Here is a 24,639-nt window from a genome sequence, read left to right as displayed (position 1 = left end):
GGCTGGACCTCAAACTGCTACAAGGAGGCAGCAGGTATCACACCCCTATCCCCCCAATCCCACCATGAGAACAACACTCTGGTACAGGCATGGGCCTTTTTCTCATATTTGTTGAAATCATCTTTACATCCCAACAGCGCTAAAAATTCAGGTATGTGGCTGTCGCTGTCATAAGCCTACATGTCCGTCTAGCTTTACCTAACTGCACACACTCTGCCTTTGCACTCATGGCGCATTGCAGAAGTCTTCCACAAGGCCAGATGGACCCGTTGCTAAAGCAAGCAAGCTAGTCACATGTTTTGGGGGAGTGACTTTGGAGAGAAGACCGAAGAGAGTTGGATTGTTTTCGGATGGATACTTTCAAAATCCATCTTACTCCGTCTGGATCTCCAAATTGCCAACCCTAGCTTTAAATGGGATTATGTTTTCTATGTACGTCTCCAGTCGTTTATGCTTGTGCGTTTTAGAGCCTGTGCTTGTTTCTGATGCATTACCGATGTCTGCATCTTCTTTTAGAGTTTTAGCAATCTTAACCATTTCATATTTCAGACCCCTTACCACTCAAGGAAAAATAGATAACTTGTACATTCGAATTTGACATGAATGACTTGCCTGGTTCAAAAAAGGTTCAAACCATTAATAACTAAGGAGAAACGGCGATGCTTCATCCAACAGCGTACACAAGGGAGCAGTGTGATTTGGGGTTGGGACAGACCCAAACAACAACATCAACAACAACAACAAGCTTCCACCGACCTCTCAAACCTCTGCATGGAGAGGGCCAGTGTCTTGTTGAGCTCCTCGATGATGCGGCTGGGCCGGTGGATGCTGCCGTACTGCAGCTGCATGGGGTGGCCGTGGCTCTGGCGGTGCAGGCTGGAGAGGCCCGCCAGCTGGGAGGCCAGCAGGGCGGCGGCGGGGTGGTGGTGGTGGTGGTGGTGGTGGGACAGCAGACCCTTCGGAGGGGGGCACTTCTGGGGGTAGCCGCCGCCGCCGCCGCCGCCCAGCGGACTGGGGGACACCGAGGAGGAGAGGGAGTCGACGGCGCCGCCGGGGGGCATGCAGATCATCACCTTCTTGGGAGGCAGAGGGGGGGAGAGCTTGCCCCCGGGCATGCGGGGGAGCCGGATCAGCTGGCACGAATCTAGACGGGAGGATATGGAAGGGGCGAAAGTAGGTTGGAAACACAAAAATCGTGTTCAAATGCATTTTTTCTTTTTTTCTTTTTTTACTTCTTTTCAAATCAACTTCATCCGCTTCATTAACGTCTCCTGGATGTTTCCGATTAGTAATTAGTACTCAAACTGCCTAGTTGGCGGATCAGGAGAGCCGGGACTCTGAACCCTTCCCAGGGCGGAGAGGTGGAAATTAGGCCAGGCTAATGCTCCTCCTCACTGAGCCCCAGATTGACAATGACAGCCCAGATGACCTTACCACCGGGGGGGTTTAATGAGACTACTTTAATCCCCTGCACGTGTCGTGGGAGAAAGTGGGACCAAAACAGAAGGGAGGTAATCCACGTTTACACAACCATACAAACGCTGATCAAAATATAAACACATTCTGGGCCGCATAAACGTATATATCCTTGGACAGTATAAAACAACATGCGTCTCCTAAACAGGAAGGTATGTTATTGTTCTAGGAAAAGCCACCTTTACAACAATAGTAGATTCTTTATTGAATCTACTATTCATTGGTCTTTCTCAAAACGGATCTTGTAAAAAAAAAAAAAAAGGCAGTTCACCTCTCACATTAAAGGTTAATGGATTTTTTTTAAATCCATGCAAGCCAGTGGCGGGCAGCAGATAAAAAACTAAAACTTCAAAACTCAAACAAATACATGTAGTGCAGTTCTATATAGCCTCTAGATGGCTGTGGATCCAGAGGGGCGATCCGTGGGTACATTCTACTTCGACACAAGTCGGGACTTGACCAATCCCGGCTGAGTCGCCTGGGTGAGGTTGTTTGATGTTTAAAGACCCAAAACACCCAATGACCCAGGTTCAATCACTGATGATGTGTCTAGGTGCATCAATAGACGTATATTAAACTAAACAAATAGATGTTGTGCAGTTCTATTTAATGGGGGGGGAACTCACCTGTGCTGTGGTTGGAGATTCTGGAGAAGGGTTTGGGTGGCAGGGCGGGGGGTTGTTTGTGGTACAACGGGGGCTTGGCCGGGGTGTTTTGAAGGTCCCCGGGGTACGTGAAGGACTTCTTGGCCGGCCGAACCATAGCAGACTTTATAGTGGGCTCCTGAGTACATAGGCCGCCATCCATGGAGGACCGGAATTCCACTGTTGCATAAAAGAAAAGGAAAAGATTTGAATAACGTTAGGAAGATGGATATATATAGTTTAGTGATTAGTAACACAGGCAAGATCTCTCACAAACCAAAACCACAGAAGCATTTCAGTAAAGCTGAGACACCTTGTACTTTGGACGTGGTTTTTAATTCTATTCATAGCCCGTAAAACCCTTTCATTTGCTGTACATGACACAGAAGATGGCTGACAGCGCTACTTGCAGACGCTATTTTTACCCTCGTTCTTACGTCCACGATTAATGGAACTAATAAACACGCATGCATAGCGTTGCTTCCTTTGAGTTCTGTGAGAACCTATGCACACATCTTCAGACAGCCCGCATCCTGCATCCTGCATCCTGCAGCCCGCCCACCCCCCACACACACACACACACACACACACGCAAAGCCTTTTACAATACAGCGGTGCTTTGAAAACAACAGTGAGGGAAAATGAGATTTATCTCGGCACCGCGCATCAATCAACCCAAGCCTGACAGTTTCCACTCTGGCACAACAAAAGAAGAGGAGAGAAAAACGACAGGAACTCACTGCATCGGCGAAAGTGCCAAAATAATTGTGTGTCTAAGGAGTTTTAGCTATAGGCAGGAGGAGGCGAGAGAGGGAAAATCTGTGGGGCTCAAGATTCACTTCCAATACAATTATTTTAGGGTGCAAAATAAAAGCAGCCTCCTGTTAAGTTGTTGTTTTTTGAAGCGAGGGTCATTTGGTGGTAAATGAATTGGGCGCGTTATTGTGTTGTGACATTTTATCTATGAAAACCCTTGGATTAACCAGGTTCAAAGGTGCAATGAAAAAAACACTCCGAACTATGGATGACCTTTAGAAGGGGATGCAAACAGCAGCAGAGCCTTGATTATATGGAGTTTGATAAAAGACCTTTGGCATTTAATGCCAGATCATAGCCAGGATTCACACTAACAGGGAAGAGCATCATCCAGGTATAACATTAGCCTCATTTGTATTGCCATCAACTATTAAGTGGTTCTTTTAATAAGATCTCCGACATGAAGAGGCAGTAGGCTGGCATGTCAAATGCCCACAAACGTCCCCGTCACGCGCATACTCCATAAAAAGTCTTTAGCGGGGAGCATAAACAGTGTGAACGAATAAGAGTCCTTTCATACACTAAAATGTCATCTCCTCACAGGACAGACCAGCAGTAAGATTTGGAATGGTGATGACGGTGTAAAAAAAAAAAAAAGAAGAAAAACCAACGAAAGCACCAGACTAAATCTGCATTCCAAGAAATTACAGATGGAGGATTTGGGCAACTTGAAACAGATTGACCTCTTACAGAGACCTCCTCGCATCGCAAATCCTGACAGCGGTTGTTGGACCTTCTGAACCACCCCAAGCAAAATGACAGATGAGGACATCCCGTCTGCCTTAAATTTCTTTCCCGGAGCCAGCGTGTTTTTTAAACCATTAAGATTATGTCGATTAAGTAACGCAAGAATACATTTCCAGATCTTCTACGTTGCGGTCCCTGCTAATAGAGTTTCTGCCGAATGACAAATAAAATTAAAATAATCCTGTGGAATTATTTACGGAAGCCTGCAGGGAAAGATGGATTGGATGATTTGATGGACTAATTACGCAGCCATCTTGAGAGAACACTCATCTCGTCATGATGAGGAAATGAAAGAATTGACTCGTAATCACGAGCGTCGATGGAAAATCACAGGACTATTTTGTGACGAACGTAGAGACTGATGACAGCGTATGTGTATCCTGAAGACTGTCAGCATGGTGGCCGTCACAATAACCACTGTTTATTAGGCTTTAGCACTTGATAAGAGTAAATTCAAGTAAACCAAGCCTCAGAGGAGGGGGCTGACACAACGCGTTTAATCCTGCATACGGCAGAATCTGTTTTACTCTTTGGCAGATATGATTGATCAACTGCAATCTAATTTTAGCTGCGCTGGTTGGTAGTGTCACTAATTCACCGGTTTGTGTAGCTATATGATTGCTTGGATCAACTCACCCTTTTCAAAGATCTCCTTCAGCACACCCCTCTTGATCAACTCATCCCTGCTTTGCCTCATTGACATCTTCCTCTCCAGAGCTGTGGAGGGAAACAAAACAATATCAAATTAAGAATACAAGTCACGTGCATTTGGATTACAGAAAAGTTTTTAAAAAGGCAGTAAGGTTATTCATGTTGCGTCGGCTATTCATTGTATCCCAGTGTTCCAAGTGGCTCACAGGAAAAACTGGACAGCCATCTAACAAACTGACGACTCCTCCAAAATTAGGTTTAAACTGCATTAATAAGAAATAAGAGTAACAAGAGAACAAATGTTAAAAAAGGTTTCCCAATGGTATCGGCATGCTACACTGCACTGCGTACGACTAGGAAGTCCGTGCCCAGTCTTTTGTGAGGAACCAGCAGATAAGCCAAACACAGGATCGGAAAACCCCTACAATGAATGCAGGCGGTGCGGCAGCATGTCCGTAATTATAGAAACGTATAATTGAAATAATAAAACAAAAAACACCCCTGCAAAAGGAGCCAATTAGGAAGGGGAGACAGGGACGGTGGGGAACCACACTGCGCCAGAACCAGCCTCCAGGCACTGTGGCCACTGTGTGAAGAGGACAGATCTCAGGGCCGGGCCGCGCTGCCACCTCTTTACAGGCGTAGCAGCCAGGAGCTCCACCCTGGGTCCGGCCGCATCACCTCACTGGTGGGGGATTTATGTGCAACCCACCGGCTTGACCTCTCCGGTCCCCTTGCTTTTAGTGGCCCACAGGGCTGCGACCGGCCATGTTATTTATTTTCACTGGTCGATGACGCAAATCAATTATATATTTTCTGATTTATCACCGTGTCTATAAAAAGGCGTTGTAAATAAATGTAGCGGGAGGGGGAAAAATTATGCCATGGATTTGCTGGGTTTGTGGCGAAGCAGCCACAGAGAACTAAAGTCCTCTTTTTTGAAACAATGTTAAACAGACAAGTGGCAGAATCTAGTGAAATACCTGCATTTTTGCTGGCAATAAATATTTGCCTTTTTTGTAAAACTAAAACAAATGATTAGTCCCATCTTTAGACATACATTTCTTCAATAAATCCAGGGGATTTAAAATAACTAATCAACACTTGAATATTTGTAAACTGTATCAACGTTCGTAAAGGCCAAAGTGGGGACAAGCCACCGTCTGCCAGTACGCTCCATTAAAAACTGCTCTAGGATACCCTTGGTTCAGCATCCCCTGAATCGCAACAGCAAGGCGCTTTCCATCAGTGAAATAGTTTGGGAGGAGGAGAGGATGGGGGAGGGGGTCTGGGTTTTGACGAGACCAAAATACTACCCGATGCGGAACACTGAGTCCCGTCGCATGAAGTGCAAGCGTCGACGTAAGAAGAACTGCAATTAAGACATTCAAGTCATTTGTTTAAAGTGCTGCTGACAAGCAGGCTGCATGGATTTTACAAAGAACCTAATTTGTCAGAGTGAAAGTAAATAGGTAGTGGGGGTGCTGAGTTTTTTCCTCGTTGTTGCCAGGAAACATGAGCATCCCGAGACACATTCAAGTCAGGAAGTCAAAGGGCTGGTCGGTCCACTTCTCCACCCCTGTGTTTATTGAAGAGTATCCAATTAAAAGTGGGCTTTGATAAAAAAAAAAAATGAATCAACCTTTAATGTGAGAGATCAACTGTTAGCCTTTTTTTATTTTACAAGATCCGTTTTGAGAAAGACCAATCCGTCTTGTCTTGAGAAGAACTCGTGATGGTGTCTGGTACAACAGTAGACTTCCATTGGCCTCAATCGTTCGCTTGATTTGAACTCAAAACAAAATCCCCTTGTCCTAAATTAGAACAGCACAGATCAATGCAGCTTTTAATGGCTGTACAGATATTGAGCTAATCGACTCTGGCGGGAGGCTTATTCAAAAGTCCATTCTTCTCATGGTCAACTCCTTTTGTGTCATTGGATAACAAGTGAAGTTCAACACAATTACAATTTGAAAGGAGGACCTCCCTGGCGAGTATGGATTAGGTTGCAGCCTTTAAAGTTAAGTCATCCCCCTCCCTCAAGTCTATGCCAAAACCCATGCAAAGCACCAATTCGGATTTCAAGCCAAAAAGCAGAGGAAAAGGCAGCAGCAAAAACATGTTCAAAGATTAAATTCCAAGTGCATGCAAAATCGAGACGCAGGAAGGAATTACTTTTAAGGTTTATGACATAACCGCTGTGCAATTGAATTTGCACAGTTCAATTATTTAATATTTGGTAACCCTGTTCATAGAACAACAGTCAAGTGTGATGATCTTTACAATCAACATTTCTCACACACACACACACACACACACACACACACACACACACACACACACACACACACACACACACACACACACACACACACACACACACACACACACACACACACACACACACACACACACACACACACACACACACGATATACATTTATTTCAAAGCCTCCTAAACCTCAAGCCTCCATAAACTTCCAACGTGCCAAGTCTCATAGCTCATCTTTCCAGCATGAAACCAGCCTACTGAGAACACCAGGGATCAGTCTAATTTAGGACAGACTGTGTTGACACAGAGTGTCGCGACCAGTATGGCCCGAGTCACTTCCTGGTCCAGCAGCTCCTGCTCTGCACAGAGATGAGAGGTCTGGATCTTCTGTTCATCTGGGAGAGACCCTAGCTGACAGCATATTAAATCAAGACTGGTTGAATGCAGACTGTATTGACTTGAGGAGGCCGTGTGTGTAGCTTATAAAAGAAATATATTCCACTGCGAAATGACCCAGATAGGCCGAACACACTAGCTGCCCAGGGGCTTGGTATCTGAAAGTGGAGGCTTTTAGAAAGGCAATTTAGTCAGCCTTAGCCTAGCAGAAGACACATTCAATCTTTCATGCGGCCTTATATCAGCAAGCGGCTCCCGACGCAATTCCTCACATTACGATATGGATCCAATAAGGAGGACTGTGACACGCATCGTGGAAACACTCAGTCGGTTGCTCCGACACCCGTCACACTCACCATTATTCGAATTTTGCCTTAAACACCAAACTCTGCTTGCACACTGGCAGCACCCACAAACTACCGGCTAGTAGTTTCATAGGATAGTTTCATGGGATGATGCATGTTAGAGCTGCAACAGCGTCACTTTTTACACTGCATCCATCACTTTTGCCCAAAGCTTTGATTTTTCCTCCCAACACCAAAATTGATTTCTAGTGCACAAACCCCAAATCAACCACGGGCTGATTGAAACCCAGACTGAGGCACGAGTCCCACAGTTGGACAAAAGGGAGGGTTGCAGCACCTAAACGCTAATACTTTGGAAGTTGGACATTGCAGGCTAAAGGCATGACATATCAAAAAAGCCTGAATAGAAATAAATAGATGCAGTGAGATCATCAACACCACCATGTGCGTCTCGCAAGTCAAACCGCTCCCTCCGTCCCTCCCTCCTTCCCAACACCAAATGAAAAATAAATATAATAATCATTATAATAATAATAATACAGTTTCCCTGCCTTCGGAGCTCTGCATGTGCTCATGATCACGGCACATCGTCTGGGCCTCCGCTGTGTTCACACAGTCCAATTACCTGAGATAACATCTGCAGGCCCAGCGGCCAAGGAGCGTGCTGCCAGAGCAGGAAGTATGGAAAAACAACAACTGCAGACGCGAAGATCCGACCACAGCGGCCTCCACCATGTTGTTCGCCCTTAAACAGGACGCATCACTTCATCACCGTGTTCACCTGCTTAACATCTCTAGTAGGGCTGGGTATTGCCAGGTACCTCACAATTCAATTCGATTCTTTGGGTGTTCATTCGATTCGATATCGATTTGATATTGATCCATTTGCTTCGATATCGATTCAATAATACGTGCAGATGACAAAAATAAGTAATTAATTAGAATTAACCATTTCAAAATGAATTAACCATTTCATTGTGCTTTAACTAGCAGGAAGTGAATACACTATTGTATAGTATTGTTCCTGAACTAAACTTGCAGCATAAAAGTAATACTCATAACATGGACAAATGTAAAAGGGCATGTACATTTAGGCATACTCGCTTCTAGATTACAATGCTTTTGTATGCTTTTTTTTTTTTTTTTTTTTATAAATAATCGATTTCAAAAAACAAATAAATTGCAGTGCATTGATGAATCGATATTTTTACCCAGCCATAATGTCTAGGAGGAACACTGAACTATTTGAACGTGCTGATTACTTTATTAAACTATGCCAACAGTTTTAGGGGACTCGAATGAGGCCAACAAGATGCAAATACAGTCGAATAGAACCATGCGTTAACTAGGCTGATGCATTTGCAACTTCAGCCATTACCATAAACAGGCTGCATACGTATCCCAATCAAAAGGGGCAAAAGTGCAATAGCCTGTGCACTGTTCCGCTGAGAAACCCTGGATCAATACTGATGCATGGGGACAGCCATGGCTGACAATGCATCGCCCAATGGAGATAAGCAGCACTCATCCCCCGCTGAAGGGATCTGCATCACAACAATACGCTTTTGACTGGCGACAAAACACAGCTCGGAACGCACAGGCTCTGAGGCCCGATGTTTACAGTGCACCCAGCCCTGGAGAAATGCTACGAGCACACAAACCCCGTGCATCACACTTTCTGGGGTGGGGGTGTACGGGGTTCTGCTGCGGTATAAGAGGATTTCAGAAAGAAAAAAGAAAAAAAAAAAGGAAAAAAGATTTGACCAACGATAAGAGGGAACCCTCGTGGGTTGGAGGCAAAACAAACAGGACGGGATGAGAGAGAGGGAGAGATCACTGGCCTACTGCAGGGGAAAACAAGGTTTTCAGAACAAAAGCAGGGTTTATTGTCTGTTGCAGTGCTGCAGATGACGGTAAACCAATGATGAGACTACCCTTTCATGCACACTTTGTCAGACCCCTAGGGGAACGGTTTGAAGTGTGCGCAAAGGACACTGTCCAGGGGAGGAAAAAAATAATACAAAAACATAAAATGTATTCCAAGAGTGAGCCCCCTTGACTTACCCAAAATACCAGCATCAGCATTTTTGGCTCTAAAAATACACCTTAGCCAGGAGGGAATGCATCCCAAAAACAACTTTGAATATAATGAAATCGATGGAGACTGCATGCAGTGCTTGAGGTAGGAGATGGAAAGCGCAGCCAATGACCAAAGCATCGGGCCACATGCAGTTTTACCGCCAATGATAATGCCTTCTTCACTTTGCTTGCTCTTCAGGGGAAGCAGTGTCCGGCGAAGGCGGTCTGAATCTAAAACCCATTTTCACTTGTGCACCTGCTCCCCAGCAGGTGAGCCACACACTGCCAGATCACCAGCCGGGCGAAAGAAATGAAGGAACGGCCACAACTTAAAGGGACCGCGTCCTTCACCATGCCCTCCTTGGACCGGACCGCAGCATTAACAACAGAGATATTAACGACAGCATTGTCAAACATTGTTTATATTTTCATTATTCGATGATAAACCTCTCTAGACTTTAGAACCGGATGCAGTGACATCCTGACCGGCCGATTGGAAACGCATACAACCTTTCCTTCAAAGAAGGACGCAATGCATGGACACAACCCCATGCAGCCTCACCCAACAGGTGTCCCATGTGACCCAACCATGGCCTCAGAAATGTATGTAAATCTGCATCGCCACTGGAACGGAATGACACAGGAAAACAAACATTTACCCATACCTATATGTATGTACGTGCATGGATGCATCCGTACGTGCGTATGTACTTAAGTGTATGTACCTGTGTGTGTAATGTACGTAAATGCAATGTAAATGCGCGTTTGTGTGCCAATACATGTAGTTTACACATTTCCTCCCCTTGCCCCACCCCCCCACACACACACACACACTTTTCAGCCACACAGTTGGGGCAAACAAGGAGTTCTCATACCGGCAGAGGTCTGCTTGAACTTCTCACTCTTCTTCTTCCTCCACTTCCAGGGCTTCAGCAGCCGCCCCAGCGTGGCGAACTTGCTTCGGCGTCGGATGGGAGGACTGTGGGCGCCGGGAACCAGCGACTCGGAGCGCATGGCCGCCAGCCTCTCCACCTCCTCGGCTGTCGGGAAGACGACACCGAACACAGAAAGGGCGAGTTAGGGGACGAGGGACCACAGTAAGTGGGAAGTTAGTGTGTACAACAGTGCGGGCGACGGGCGTGTGTACCGCACACGCTCTCTGGGGAAATACATAAACGGGAAAAACAGGCCCCAAGTATCAGACGGCATTATGCATGACTTGCTCCGAGTCAAAACAGTAAACAGTCGGAGGGCAGACGACACTGATTGGCTTGTGAGAAAACCTAACCGGCGGGACATGAGTTTCACTGAGGATGTGTTTTGTTTTTCCCTTGCTTGCATTCTTTAAATAGCGCTAAGTTTCATCCCCCCCCCCCCCCTTGTACGCATCAAACGCCATACTAGTTGAAGTTAACAGACAAACCGTTGAGTGAAAGGGGAATGAAGTCATTGCGACTTGATTGGAAAGGCTGTAAACAATGTGCATTCACATAAACATAATCCACATACAGCGATCCACCGCAACACAGTGTGCTCCCGTGGTGGGAGAGGGGGAGGGGGGGGGGGTTGGCAGATAGAAGCTTGATTAGCAAATGAGATCAAATGAACTAAACAGTGTTTGTTGATGAACAATCAATGAAGGCATTTAAAGGGAGTCGTTGGTACCAAAGAGCAGACAAAAAGTGAGCAGGTTCATCACAGACACATTCTTATAGACAACAGCAGCCGATGGTAATCAGTCAATTGCTACATTAGGCATGCCATTCCATCCTGCTTTATTAGCTCCAAAGTAATATAAAATATGAAATGAAAAAAAATGGTTAGACTGGGATAGAGTTTACAGTACATAACAGACCTCCGTTCTCTTTGCCTTGTGGGTCAAAGTGACACGGAGGCTGAAGACGATGGATGGAGATTTAAAGGCTGGCCTCGTTGACAGTGTGTGATGCGACAAACAGTAGGCTACATTAACTGAAACACAGTAGTAGGACATTAGAAGATGTCAACACAGATGAAAGGCAGCCAGAAGATACAGCCATCTTTAAATATCACCAGCATCAGTCTCCCGTCAGACCAATGACTAACAAACACATGTGAGCTAATGTGTTGTACCCCGAGACGACAAAAACGTCAAAGAGAAAGTCCTCTACCTAAATACCTTGGACCTTGTACAAAAAAACCTCCAGCTTATTGAAACAGTTGTATCAATTGATTAGAGATCCCAAAGAGAGGAATGCAACACTATTAAACACCAACTGGGAAATCACTCTGAATGGTGAATGGACATGGATATTAATTTCTCTGATCAATATTTTTACATAATTAGCCAAGAGGCTACACCAACAATTGAATGCCCAGTATAGCAGCAGGTAATAATGGTGAAATGTCAAATTATCTTGAAAGACCAAATAGCATCCGTTGGAAGATTTAGTTTGTAAATAAGATGGATACATTAAACAAATAGCTTTCTTATTTTCTTCAAGGTATAAAAACTGACTGTAGCATTCAAACTATAAAATATCAGTGTCCCTTTTTAACCCATGCTTGCATCGTTCCACTTTGCCTACAGTTGAAGGCCGTCATTCTCATCAACTGTCTTTATCCCCTAACACCTGTTGGTTGACCAACAAAATGGCTGTTGACAATGTTGTGACAATATAGTGAGATGCTGGAAAATGTTGGCTTCTAGTAGTTTCCTGCATATGGTATGAACATGTCATAGTAACTCGTGATATAAGAAAACGACTAAACACATAACAATGCATATTAATTCAGAAAGGAATTATTTTTTCCCCTTAAAAATGAAAGAAATCAAAGAAAATAAAATGGATTCCAACCAAAACAAACCAGGTTTCTGGTCTATTTTGGGTTGTACATCTGTTCAAAATCCATGTATTTGTTATTAATTTTATGTCTGAACCGATACACGTCAAAACAGGTAGCCTAGAGATGATGAGAAGAGCCCAACACAACCAGAATACATAAGGCACGTCATTTAGTTACACAGATCCACGAAGGGGTTTATAGTGACATGAACCACACCGATCTAGGTGACACACGTGTGAATGAATTAAAAATAAGATAAGCCTCATAGCATCCCACCTAGCGCCTAGCCTACTCACCGTCCAGAGTATCGTTTCCACGGCTGCAGTTGCTGCAAATGTGTTTGATCTCTTTCCCGATCTGACAATGGATGGTGAATGGCATGTTGTTGTTGTGTTGCTGGTGCTTGCTTTGGCCCTTCTTGTTGCCAAGAGACATCATTTTGACAAGGTTAAACGTTTTCTTCTTGGATTTCTCCACCGCCACGGGCGTGTTTGCTCCACACGCCGTGCTAAACCAGGTCCCGTGCATGATGGTGGGCGCAGGATCCACCGTTGGGTAATTGGCCGTCTTAAACATGGAGACGCGAGATGACAAAAAAGAAAATAACGAGCTGCGCTAAATAGCCGGCGAAGTGGTGCCAATATAAAGATCCATCGTTGTACGTCTACGTAAGGAATCAGAAGCCCTTTCCACAGATGCTAATTTGTTGTATCTTTTCAGCCCTACTCCTCCAGAGATTCCGATGCGACTATACATACGGCAGCCTACTTCGATGCGCTTGCCAAAGTCAACCGATGCACAAGAAGAGTGAGCAGGAGCAGCACATTCTCGACGAGCTAATGCCGTGGAAAATGTTAAATATGCTTAACTGTGTGCACGGCGGTGCCTATCTTCCTTCCTTCACCAATTCTATAGAGTGATGCTGGTGCGGCAGCAGTCGATAATAGCTAATCCACTATAAGCTTTAAGGAAGAGTCGGTTTATGATTGGCTGCGACGTGCGCACCCCCGTAATAGGCCAAGGAAAGAGAGAAAGTCGGATGGAGAAAAAAAACGCATTGTTGAATGGATAGGTTAATAATTGCAATTTAATATATGAAAAACGAATGTATGTTCTTTTTTTTTTTTAAACACAAGCCATCCAAACTAAAAGCAACTTTGAGTTTTGAGATACAAAACCTTTGGGTTATCCCGAATATGATCACCTCTGCATTCATTCAAACATTGTAGACATTTTAGATGTAATTGATTACTATGAAAGGTCAGCATGGATCATAAACAGACAATTTCTAACGTCGGGGGTAGCTCCTCACATTCATATTCACAGAGTATAGTCTAAATGAGAGCCGGGCTTGTCTTTGATCTTGCCTCAGTTAGCTGCAGCTTATAGGGACATCAAAGCCTTTTACCAATGAAATGAAGGATGGAAGGGTGGACGTTTATACACTCTCACCACTAGGATATGCAACTGTTGTGTGACATGGGAAGGTTTCTGTTTACATTGCACAGTCCTGCAATGGTATGAATGAGATGAGGTGGATATGACACAATAGTTTAGAGGTGATGGTTGATTTGGTCAATTTGGTGGTCAATAACACTGCAGCATTGTGTGTGTGTGTGTGTGTGTGTGTGTGTGTGTGTGTGTGTGTGTGTGTGTGTGTGTGTGCGTGTGCGTGTGCGTGTGCGTGTGTGTGTGTGTGTGTGTGTGTGTGTGTGTGTGTGTGTGTGTGTGTGTGTGTGAAAGAGAGAAAGATTCAATTAAAGACATAATGGCTCACTGATCAACACCAACATAGCAATTATATTATATCTGTGTGGATATACTGTATCAACTTTTCAACACCATTTCCCTCATAGACGTTCCTAGATAACTTGTACATGTAGAAAACTATGTTCAGAGCACTGAGAAGAGGTCATGTCCCTGAGATAAGTGAGAGTGGGTCTCATGTGATGTTGGACCCTTAAGTAATAACAACTGACTACTGCCACCATTGCATACTTCCCTCCATCTTAAATGCACCGCATCTTTGTTGAGTCGAAGACCACATTCCAAAGAAAGATTTGAGTAATAAAGTTGGAGCTGAATACCATTGGGAGATTTGTGTGATGTCACAAACCACTCATGGACACCACTGGGAGCTCATATTTGTAGATTTACATCACAGTGTAAATCGTTTTAATCAAAGCGTGAATAGCCTGGATTAATCATGTGAATTAGTTTTTGCTGTGCTGTATTTCAGCTTTAACAGTCATGAATGTTTATTTCGGAATGGTTATTGCAGCTATTGCTTTTGATTGGCTCGTGAAATGATTAAACTCCAATTTGAGTCAATAATAAACATGCAATAAAATTTGAGGGACATACTTGATTCGCTTCTTAACCTCACACGACACAACTAAAATGGAAATTATGAAGCAGCACAAAACACGTCACACTACAACACATCAAAAAAACAACACAAAAGTGCTTAGTTTTGAAGTGAGTGCCTTGCTTATATCTACGGCCAACTGACGAATTCAACCCAATAGTGGAACCGAACAACTATCGCACAATGTTTGTGAATGATTACCGCTGATTGAGGATACCGTGGGACTCGTAGTGGAGTTTTAACGTCAGCTGTTTAGCAACAGGACAAGTGGAAACAGCCTCAGGGGTTCCTAAACACAACCCGTGACCACTTTTGAACGAGTAAGCACCGTTAAAAAGGCGATGAATAAAAAAAATGGCATTACCTCAGGGTGAATTCTCACTGCAGGTTGCTCTAAATACCTGCTTCTGTTTGGAATGAGGGTGCATTATTTAATTTGTTTCTCATGGCTCACTGTTCTTTTCCCCCTTTAACTTGCTCAATAACTTACTTTATACTTAACAGTTCCACACTTTTTTTCCTTATATATTTGATCTTTTTTGTATTATTATTATTTCTAAAAATACTAATATTCAGCATTTTCTTCAATTGACCAAAAAAAAACTCCTTCTCTACTCTCTAGCTTGTTTTCCCATAATTAGACACTGGCCTCCGCAGACACACACACTGGCAGGCAAAAACACACACACACACACACACACACACACACACACACACACACACACACACACACACACACACTGGCATGCAAACCCCCACACACACTGGCATGCAAACCCCCCCACACACACACACACACACACACACACACACACCAACCCGGTATCACGCCAAGGCGTAAAATAGATACGTTTGTCCACATCGCAAGGCGTGTTCAGGGTCACGCTTTGCCTGACCAAAGCGTCACCCTGAACACGCGTCCTTCTCCATTCGAAATGAATGGGGGAATAGCACCAACAGGGGGCGATACGTTCTCCTAGCATTTGGTGAAATTGTTACGCAGCCATATTAATCGTTATTATCTGAATGGGAAATGCAATATTTTAGGACAGATACACCATTAAACGTGTTTCTAATGACATTTCTAGCGAGAAATGTATATTTTCCTCGCACAATCTTCTGTCAGTGAATGTGTATGATCTTTATTAATCTTTATTATCTGAATGGGAAATGCAATATTTTAGGATCGATTCACCGTTAAACGTGTTTCTAATAAAATTTCTAGCGAGAAATATACTTTTTACTTGCATAATCTTCAGTCAGTGATTGTGTCTGATCTTTAGTTTTATAGTTATTAGGAAGATTTAATCGGCTCGCTCGCATGTTTCAAAGACGTCAGGTTGCTAGGCACGCTGCTTTCGCTAAACTAGCAACTCACGTGTTTCCTGCGTTTGTGTTATTAAACCGTTACTTTATGTAACTTTTAATGATATTGTAATAACCACAGGCGAGGTATTGAGCGAAGTAAGCTTGATAGCAGGTTTATTGGATTCCACAATCGGACAGGCAGGCACAGCTCCACCGGAAAACTACAACAACCAAAACTCCCGCCCGGAAGGAAACCCCCGGAACCCCCTCTCAGAAGGCCCGCCCCTTCCTCCCAAACCCTGTGACGTGAAACACGTTTATCTGAGGGCCAACCCAGTCGCCAAAAGCATACGTTGACAGTGTACGTTTTCGTGAACACTGGATTACGTCGCATTTCAACATAAAATAGCGTGTTAGCACACATACACACACACGCACGCACACACACACACACACACACACACACACACACACACACACACACACACACACACACACACACACACACACACACACACACACACACACACACACACACACACACACACACACACACACACAATGCATTTCGCTGCTAAAACAAGAACTTGGGCTGCTTCTAGGACATTTTGGTTGGATTTTGAACGGTATGTGGGCAGGACGTTTTTTGCAGGCAGGACCTGGCAACCCTGAAATTGACGCCAGCCGCCAGGGATCCTTGGCCATGCGTCACACATTTGACGAGTAGGGAGTGAGACTGTGTTGCAACTTTCTGATTAGCTCTTAATTGAGATCACCTGTCACGCACCCCTTTATTTAAGGTGAACACAATGGGTTTGGTTTACTTTTCGCATCGGCCTGTGTCAATCGAGGTTGAGTTTAGTGAGGGTTGAAAGTTTTCGATCTAGATTGCAGATCACTATTGTCACTTTATACAAATTGAAAGTATGCGTGTTTGTTTTTGTGGGCATTTGACTGAACAGCCCAGACAAATATTGCTACCAACATGGCACTTCGAAACAGACCACCGCAGTGAGTAAAAGTTATTTTCCTTTATTAATTGACGTTTTTGGGCTGTCTCCTCAGACACAAGCCATCAGTATCCCTGCTCTTTGCACCTTGACATGCATGTCGGCGCTGTTTGTTAACCTAGCTTTGCTGATTTGTATCTTGTGATGTGTGTGTGTTTTTCTTAACAGGTGTTAGATGACTGACAAGATCTATGGGGGGGCCCCCTTTGGGCCCCCCCATACCAACTTAGTCTTCAAATCTAGTGCCATGGGACTCCAGTGTCTTCAAAACATCCTCGGAATACATGTGTATGAATGGTCCACCGAAGGGTTGATCTGGAAGCCAACACGGTCCACGCAGTAATCTGCTGCGTGGGCCGTAGTGGCTTCCAGAGCCATCTTTCGGTCTTGGTCATGATTTGTTACAGTTGCCCTTCAATGTAGAAGGCTACGGGTTTCTGAAGAAGCCTGCTTTACGTAGCATTGGAGTACAAATATTGTGCAAAATGCTCATGTAATTGCACTAGCACTAGTAACCTGTAGATTAGCTTAGTTTAACGTCATTCCGTGCTGTCTCTGTCAAATGTGTGGCTTACTTTTAAGTCCACAAGGCCCTCTGGTAAACCACGTTGGAACACCCCTGGACAAGGTGATTAGTCACTGGGTGTGTGCTAAAGTTTTGTTCCATTTTTCACTAGTTGGTTAAGGTTTGGTAGAATTGTTTGGATGCTAGCGACGTGATGGCGTCTGTACAAGAGCCTACCGTGGCCAGGCCACAGTTGCGACGGCCACGGCCAGATGGCCTAGTGTGAGTGCAACCTTGATTGCATTTGTATACTGTTTACCATTGGATGTTTATGCAATTTGGCTTAATTCATCCGCAGTAGAGCTGCATTTGACTATTCCAGGGTCGTTTTGTACAGGCTTTCAATTGACCATGTTGACTAGTTTGTGGGATTTTTTTAAAAAAAAATTTTTTAACCTTGCTTACAATCCAACGGTTGTGACCACTTATGCAACTGGGCTGTGAACCTTGCAATTCTAGTTGCCTATTTGTACACGCAAGCTTTTCCATTTCTATCGCCATCACTAACACTAGCTTCAGCATTTCCTTGTAGGCCATTAGCTGAGTTGTATATTGGAGCGATGATTTGGGTATTTTAAGATGCTTGAAAACCTAAAATAAAGCAAAATGCGTGTCTGGTGTGCAACAGCCAATTTGTTGGCTTGCAGTAGTCGAGGAGTTGCCGTAGGTCGTAAGCCATCTGGAGGTTGTGGCAATGGAGGCTTGTGGTAGATTTGCCATCCAAGAAAGGTTAATTCTTCTGAAGCATGATTAATAGTTTAGTAAATTGAATCTATTCATATAGAACTATAAAATCCAAGACTGCAGCCAGTAACTTGGATCGCAATATGTGGAAAGTATTGGTCTTCATTTGTAACAACAGAATAATTAATGTGCTCACAAGTAAATTACACGAATGTCCTGGAGCAATTGGGAATACACTTTTATTTAGTCTACCTGACCAGGGACATCTTTGAACTATAGGTCACCTAACCCAAACTTTTCACTCTTGTTAGATTGTCCTTTTATCTTGTTTTAACCCGAAAGGGCTGAAATATCAACATTTCAGGTATTCTGTTTGGATAATGTGCAAAACTTGTGGCTTCACTAATAAAAAAAAATTAACAAATGTATTTTTCTTAATGTGGTTAAACTATTTAAATATGTGTATGCAAAATATGTCAATGAAACTTTTTTAATTTGATGAAACACAACTAAGGGTTAAAGGTATTTGCTTCGGGCATCTTTTGATATTTTTAGAATCTAGCTCCATTGCCGTTAGAAATGGTGCTCCAGTACTGTAAAGTGCTTCCACAAGTTTAAAAAATGGGCAAAAAAGGAACTGCCAACTAAATCTATTTAACATGGGTAGAAAGTTTCCATGGAAGCTCTTGGCTGCTGGTTCACAACACAGCTCCACTGTTAGCCTGTGACCTTGCGTTTAACTTTTTTCGACTTTTGGTGACTTTCACAAAAGAGAAATGAACTGGTTAATACAATAAACAAGACGTTTTATGGTACCATTGACCTGTTTGTGGATATTGCATTAAATCCATATGCTTGAAACTTTTCAATAATGCATATCAACGTAACAATGAAAAATAGTTCAAGCAATTTGTGGGACTTGGCTGCTTTTACATTATTACTCATTTTGGGGGTTATTTCAGTCTCTCCAACCTGCAGGTCGTGCGAAGAATCATGGGAATATTCTATAAATGTCTTGATCATCTTTCGTCTCAACACTTCTGCTGCAGCCGCTGTTGTAGCGTATGAGTCCTTTGAGACCCCCCTTGATAAAAGGGGTTCTCAATTGTTGACCCTCGGTCACCTATTGCATCACTTCCTTTAGGGCTTCGGCCTCCTAATTGATCATTCTAATATAATTGAATGCCCTCTTTCATATATATACCTCCACCACTTGGACGTTGCAAAAATTCTCCAAAAAAATCCAACAAATGTCCTAGAAGCAGCCCAAGTTCTTGTTTTAGCAGCGAAATGCATTTGTGTGTGTGTGCTAACACGCTATTTTATGTTGAAATGCGACGTAATCCAGTGTTCACGAAAACGTACACTGTCAACGTATGCTTTTGGCGACTGGGTTGGCCCTCAGATAAACGTGTTTCACGTCACAGGGTTTGGGAGGAAGGGGCGGGCCTTCTGAGAGGGGGTTCCGGGGGTTTCCTTCCGGGCGGGAGTTTTGGTTGTTGTAGTTTTCCGGTGGAGCTGTGCCTGCCTGTCTGATTGTGGAATCCAATAAACGTGCTATCAAGCTTACTTCGCTCAATACCTCGCCTGTGGTTATTACAATATCATTAAAAGTTACATAAAGTAACGGTTTAATAACACAAACGCAGTAAACACGTGAGCTGCTAGTTTAGCGAAAGCAGCGTCCCCAGCAACCTGACGTCGTTGAAACATGCGAGCGAGCCGATTAAATCTTCCTAATAACTATAAAACTAAAGATCAGACACAATCACTGACTGAAGATTATGCAAGTAAAAAGTATATTTCTCGCTAGAAATGTTATTAGAAACACGTTTAACGGTGAATCGATCCTAAAATATTGCATTTCCCATTTAGATAATAAAGATTAATAAATATCATACACATTCACTGACAGAAGATTATGCGAGGAAAATGTACATTTCTCGCTAGAAATGTCATTAGAAACACGTTTAATGGTGTATCTGTCCTAAAATATTGCATTTCCCATTCAGATAATAACGATTTAATATGGCTGCGTAACAATTTCACCAAATGCTAGGAGAACGTATCGCCCCCTGTTGGTGCTATTCCCCCATTAATTTCGAATGGAGAAGGACGCGTGTTCAGGGTGACGCTTTGGTCAGGCAAAGCGTGACCCTGAACACGCCTTGCGATGTGGACAAACGTATCTATTTTACGCCTTGGCGTGATACCGGGTTGCACACACTGGCATACAAACCCACACACACACACACACACTCTCTCTCAATCACACAAACACACACACACACACACACACACACACACACACGCACACACACGCACACACACACACACACACACACACACACACACACACACACACACACACACACACACACACACACACACATACACACAGAACAACACACACACACACACACACACACACACACACACACACACACACACACACACACACACACACACACACACACACACACACACACACACACACACACACACACTTTCTTAATCCAACTTTAAAGGAACAAGATATAAGATAGCCAGAGGATGGTAACTTTCTATCTCCTTTCTTCTAATTTTCTGCAGGAAAGCCTGAACAGTTATGCAATTATAATCTAGGAGGGACCCAATTTACCCCAAGTTAGTTACGCAGTCGTTGGCTCCACCCTCAACACTAAGCTAAATCTTTCCCCTGACAAGACAAGAGTAATTTAACATGATTATGTAAATCTATGGCCTTGCAGAGCACTACAACTGGGATATTATTTCCATATTTTTTCTAAAGATACAAGACTGGGGAGAATGCATATCAGGATCAAGTAGGCATACATATTGACTCCAATGCCACTTTTCATGAACAAGGTGATTTATCTTTTAATCATATCATATTAAATTATTGGTAAAGTAATCAGGAGAATATGTATTGCATGCTGTTCATTTACAATTTGAATAAGACCAGTAAATGCACACCTTGCTGTAATTTAGTAATATTGTTGATATAAAAGACAGATATATCGACAAGGCTCTATGGTGGTATCAAATATTAACTAAATCCAAATAGCCCTCATCTTTCTTCAGGATTTAACAATGCTGCCATCTAGTGGCGATATGGATTACGCTTCACTTATATTTCCTTCCTGCGTCACGTACTGTAAATGATCGTAGGACGTTCTCTTAGGACGCAGTGACCATGTGACTTCGAAACCTCGGAACACAAACTCTAGACCTGTACACCATACATTTGCATAAACTGGATAAACATCCAGCGGGTGTACACTGTTGACCGATTTCTATGATTTATACATGTCATGACGAACAAAATAATGAATCGAGAGTAGCCTAAAAACTAGATGAATTCCGTGTTGGGGATCATCTGTAATATTGCACACAGAATTTGTGCTTGAATATAAAGGATTTGACAATACTTTAACATGCACTCTCCGACTTCACTCCCCATTTACACTTCACATCCAAATTCACAAAATACAGCATTTCCGTAAGTATTTCTCCTCAAAATTCTATCAGTCATGGAAATGTGCCAAACTGATGAATCTGCCTGCAGAACATCGAGTCTTGTTTGACCGGAACAAAAATCACCTAGAAAGTCACCCAGATGGATGAAATTTCCTGTCTGTATCCTTGATGAGTCACTATCTCCTTCGGATTGGTAAAGTTATGATTTAACGTTCATTTTTGTGACAGCATACTGAAAGGCCCAAAGTATTATCCTTGGGAATAATGAAATGGTGATAAAATATGTGGAATATGTGGAAATAAAAACATACAAACTCTTTAAATAATATGACAAAGTCCCACCAATTAAGTAGTTTCTATATATATTTTTTTCTTCCAACAAAGTTCTGATCAAAATATGACGCAGAAGTGCAGACTCTGATGACATATTTTCTCTGCCTATCAGGTAAGGGGACCAGGTCACACTGACGCATTCTCATTTAAATATGTAACCTTGCATAATGTTTCCTTTGTTTGAACTTAAGTCTCATCGCACAGTCCATTAAAATTGGCTGCTATTATAATCGGCTGCTCGGACCGCTTTCCAACCTACGCCTGATGGAGATCGACACAGTTAGTTTAAAAGGACTGTACATTCATGCAATGTCACAGGGCTGTATAAGTGACATGGGGACTATATGAAAAAATGAGTCATCAGCCACAATAGCAGCAGGAGAGCCCTCCAATGCATGGCAGGAAGCAAAATGTGTTACTAATACCTGTGTTTATGTACAACTATTGGTTTACAGCAGACCACAGCTGACTCTGTCTCAACCCTTAGGGCCCTTACATAGTCGACGCGAGCGACGCGCGTAAACGACGTGAGTGACGCGAGCGTCGCGCTTCCTTTCATAGTCTACACAGCATACGCGAACGTCGCGGGCAATGCATGACATGCAATACACCACTCACGCCATGGGTGGCAGCAGAGTCACGGTGTTTTCGCGGGGGGACGTTCCAGGTGACGTTCCGATCAAAGTGGCTACGGAAGATGAGTGATGAAGCGCAGAGATATGCGGTGGTATGTGCGCCCTTTAAATACCACACGATATCAGGATGGGGAATTTGTTTCTCTGGTGCTTCCAATGCGACGCATGGACGAGGAGAGGCATTTCCAGTATTTTCGGATGTCGGCGCCAAAGTTTGATGATCTCCTTTCGCGAGTCATCCGATATCTTCCCGACTCACCAAAACCGGCCCTTGTCAGGGAGCAGCTGGCAGATTATTTTTTGTCAGATGCTGGCGTGTTTCCCCACCAGTACAATGTGCTACGATTGGGTATGCGCACTGACCAATAAATGTATATACATTGGTCACTTGGAAGCATGACTTTTGATTCATTAGTTATCATGTTACACAAGTTACCTAATTTGGTTTACGTCAAACTCATTAATTCATATCCATATAAAATGACAGATGAATGAATTATTTAAGTGTAGGCCTATAGCCAAAGGCTTTAAGCTATAGCGCATAATGTCCACAGAAATTATATGGTAGGCAACATTATTAGAGAAAAGGGGTTTATTTATCAAATACAGAAAATAGTCCCACCATACACGCACACATTTTTCATTCACTACACACTCACGCTTTCAAATGTCATTCACTCAAAGAGGCTACTGAACTTATGTTTCACACAGAACATGAACATTTATGTTTCACATAGAACGTGAACACAAAACATTACGTAATTAATTCAAATAGGCTAATTCTAAAACAAATAAGGCCAGCAATAGAACGAATATCGGGTGACAAGAAGATCATTCAAATGGCTCACAATCCCGCATCAGCTGTCTGATGTCGCGCATCAAAATAGCACTTTGACCCTGTGGAAGGGTTCGCATAAATTGGCTCAGATAAAAGTAAGTTAGTAAAAGAGACGTCAAGTCATTCTTATCACGTTCCCGCATCCTCTCATATGTTCTTCTGTAAATATAACCTATAGTAGTAATAATGTACAATATTTGCAGTATCGCCCCCACCGACAACGCTTGGTATTGCATGGTTCGGCGCGTCGCGTATCAAAAATTTGGAGGACGCGTTTTGCTACGCTTCGACGCTTAATGGCGGCCGAAGCGTCGCGTAGCGTAGCTTTTTGGACGCGTAGCGTAGCGTCGCGTCGACTATGTAAAGGCGGCTGCATGCTTCAGCGTTGGTGTTACGTTGTTGCGCAAAATTTACTCAAAGCAATTCATGCTCCCTTTTAGGTTGCGCGTGTTGCCAAGCAATTTACCGCCAGAACAGTAGGTGGAGTAATATGTGGAGGAAAGTTTTTCGTTGAAGACGACCTCGAGAATGACGTCTTTGTCTGTGGGAGTCGTTGGTTTGTTTATGTGCCAGATCGTGTTCTCCCCATACACAGTGAATGATGGCAACAGACAGAGGAACAGGGGTGATGAAGTTGTTGATCATTGGGGTTGTATAAATGTGCATATCTCTCTACATTTTAAAACGACATAATGTGTTGGCAGCAAAGTTAACTTCACTTCAGGTTAATGCTTTTGTATATGAGCCTGCCGGGTGATACTCCAGACAGGAAGTAGTAACCGGACCAGCAAACCAATCACAGCCTTGCAGGCTGGGCGGCTCGCGTAAAAGCTTACGTAAAAAATGACGCAAGTCTAGAAAAATCGCCCGACGCACGCAAGACGTGAGAAGTCGCGCAAGGGGGGCGCAAGGGCGCGCAAGGGCCTCTTGCGCTTGCGCTTACGCTTACGTAACCGAGCATAAACCAGCCTTAAGGGCCCTTAGGCCTACGTCCTGAAAGATTGTGTAGGGTTCATGATTCAACTGCAACCCAAACCAGAGCAACCAAAACACATGCTGGTGAGGTGGGTAGAAAGGACACCCTGCAACCACTGGGCATCACACAGAAGAGCCTTTAAGCGAACCCTGCTGTAGTTTGATTTACGTATGTGTATATGTATTCAACTATGAATTTCCTCCATCTGGATGACTTTTTGCAGGCAGGCA

The 24,639-nt window shown here is 43.5% G+C and overlaps 1 protein-coding gene across 4 annotated transcripts in view; it reads right to left on the bottom strand.

The window, feature by feature from the left end:
* Positions 1-24,639, bottom strand: part of LOC130386365 (phosphatase and actin regulator 1-like) — a 43,079-nt gene that overhangs the window by 7,589 nt on the left and 10,851 nt on the right. For 2 of the 4 annotated variants that reach the window (XM_056595249.1, XM_056595250.1), the window contains exons 1-5: positions 12,509-13,151; positions 10,262-10,426; positions 4,320-4,400; positions 2,103-2,300; positions 757-1,144 (exon numbers count right to left, since the gene is read on the bottom strand). In XM_056595249.1, coding sequence (XP_056451224.1) covers positions 757-1,144; positions 2,103-2,300; positions 4,320-4,400; positions 10,262-10,426; positions 12,509-12,788 — 1,112 coding nt within the window. In that variant the 5' untranslated portion in view covers positions 12,789-13,151. Of the gene's footprint in view, positions 1-756; positions 1,145-2,102; positions 2,301-4,319; positions 4,401-10,261; positions 10,427-12,508; positions 13,152-24,639 lie in introns of those variants that run through there. The other 2 variants (XM_056595252.1, XM_056595253.1) reach the window with 1 other exon arrangement.

This window comes from Gadus chalcogrammus, chromosome 7, assembly GCF_026213295.1.
Source record: "Gadus chalcogrammus isolate NIFS_2021 chromosome 7, NIFS_Gcha_1.0, whole genome shotgun sequence".
Lineage (NCBI taxonomy): Eukaryota > Metazoa > Chordata > Actinopteri > Gadiformes > Gadidae > Gadus > Gadus chalcogrammus.
This window is presented reverse-complemented; position numbering and strand designations above follow the sequence as displayed.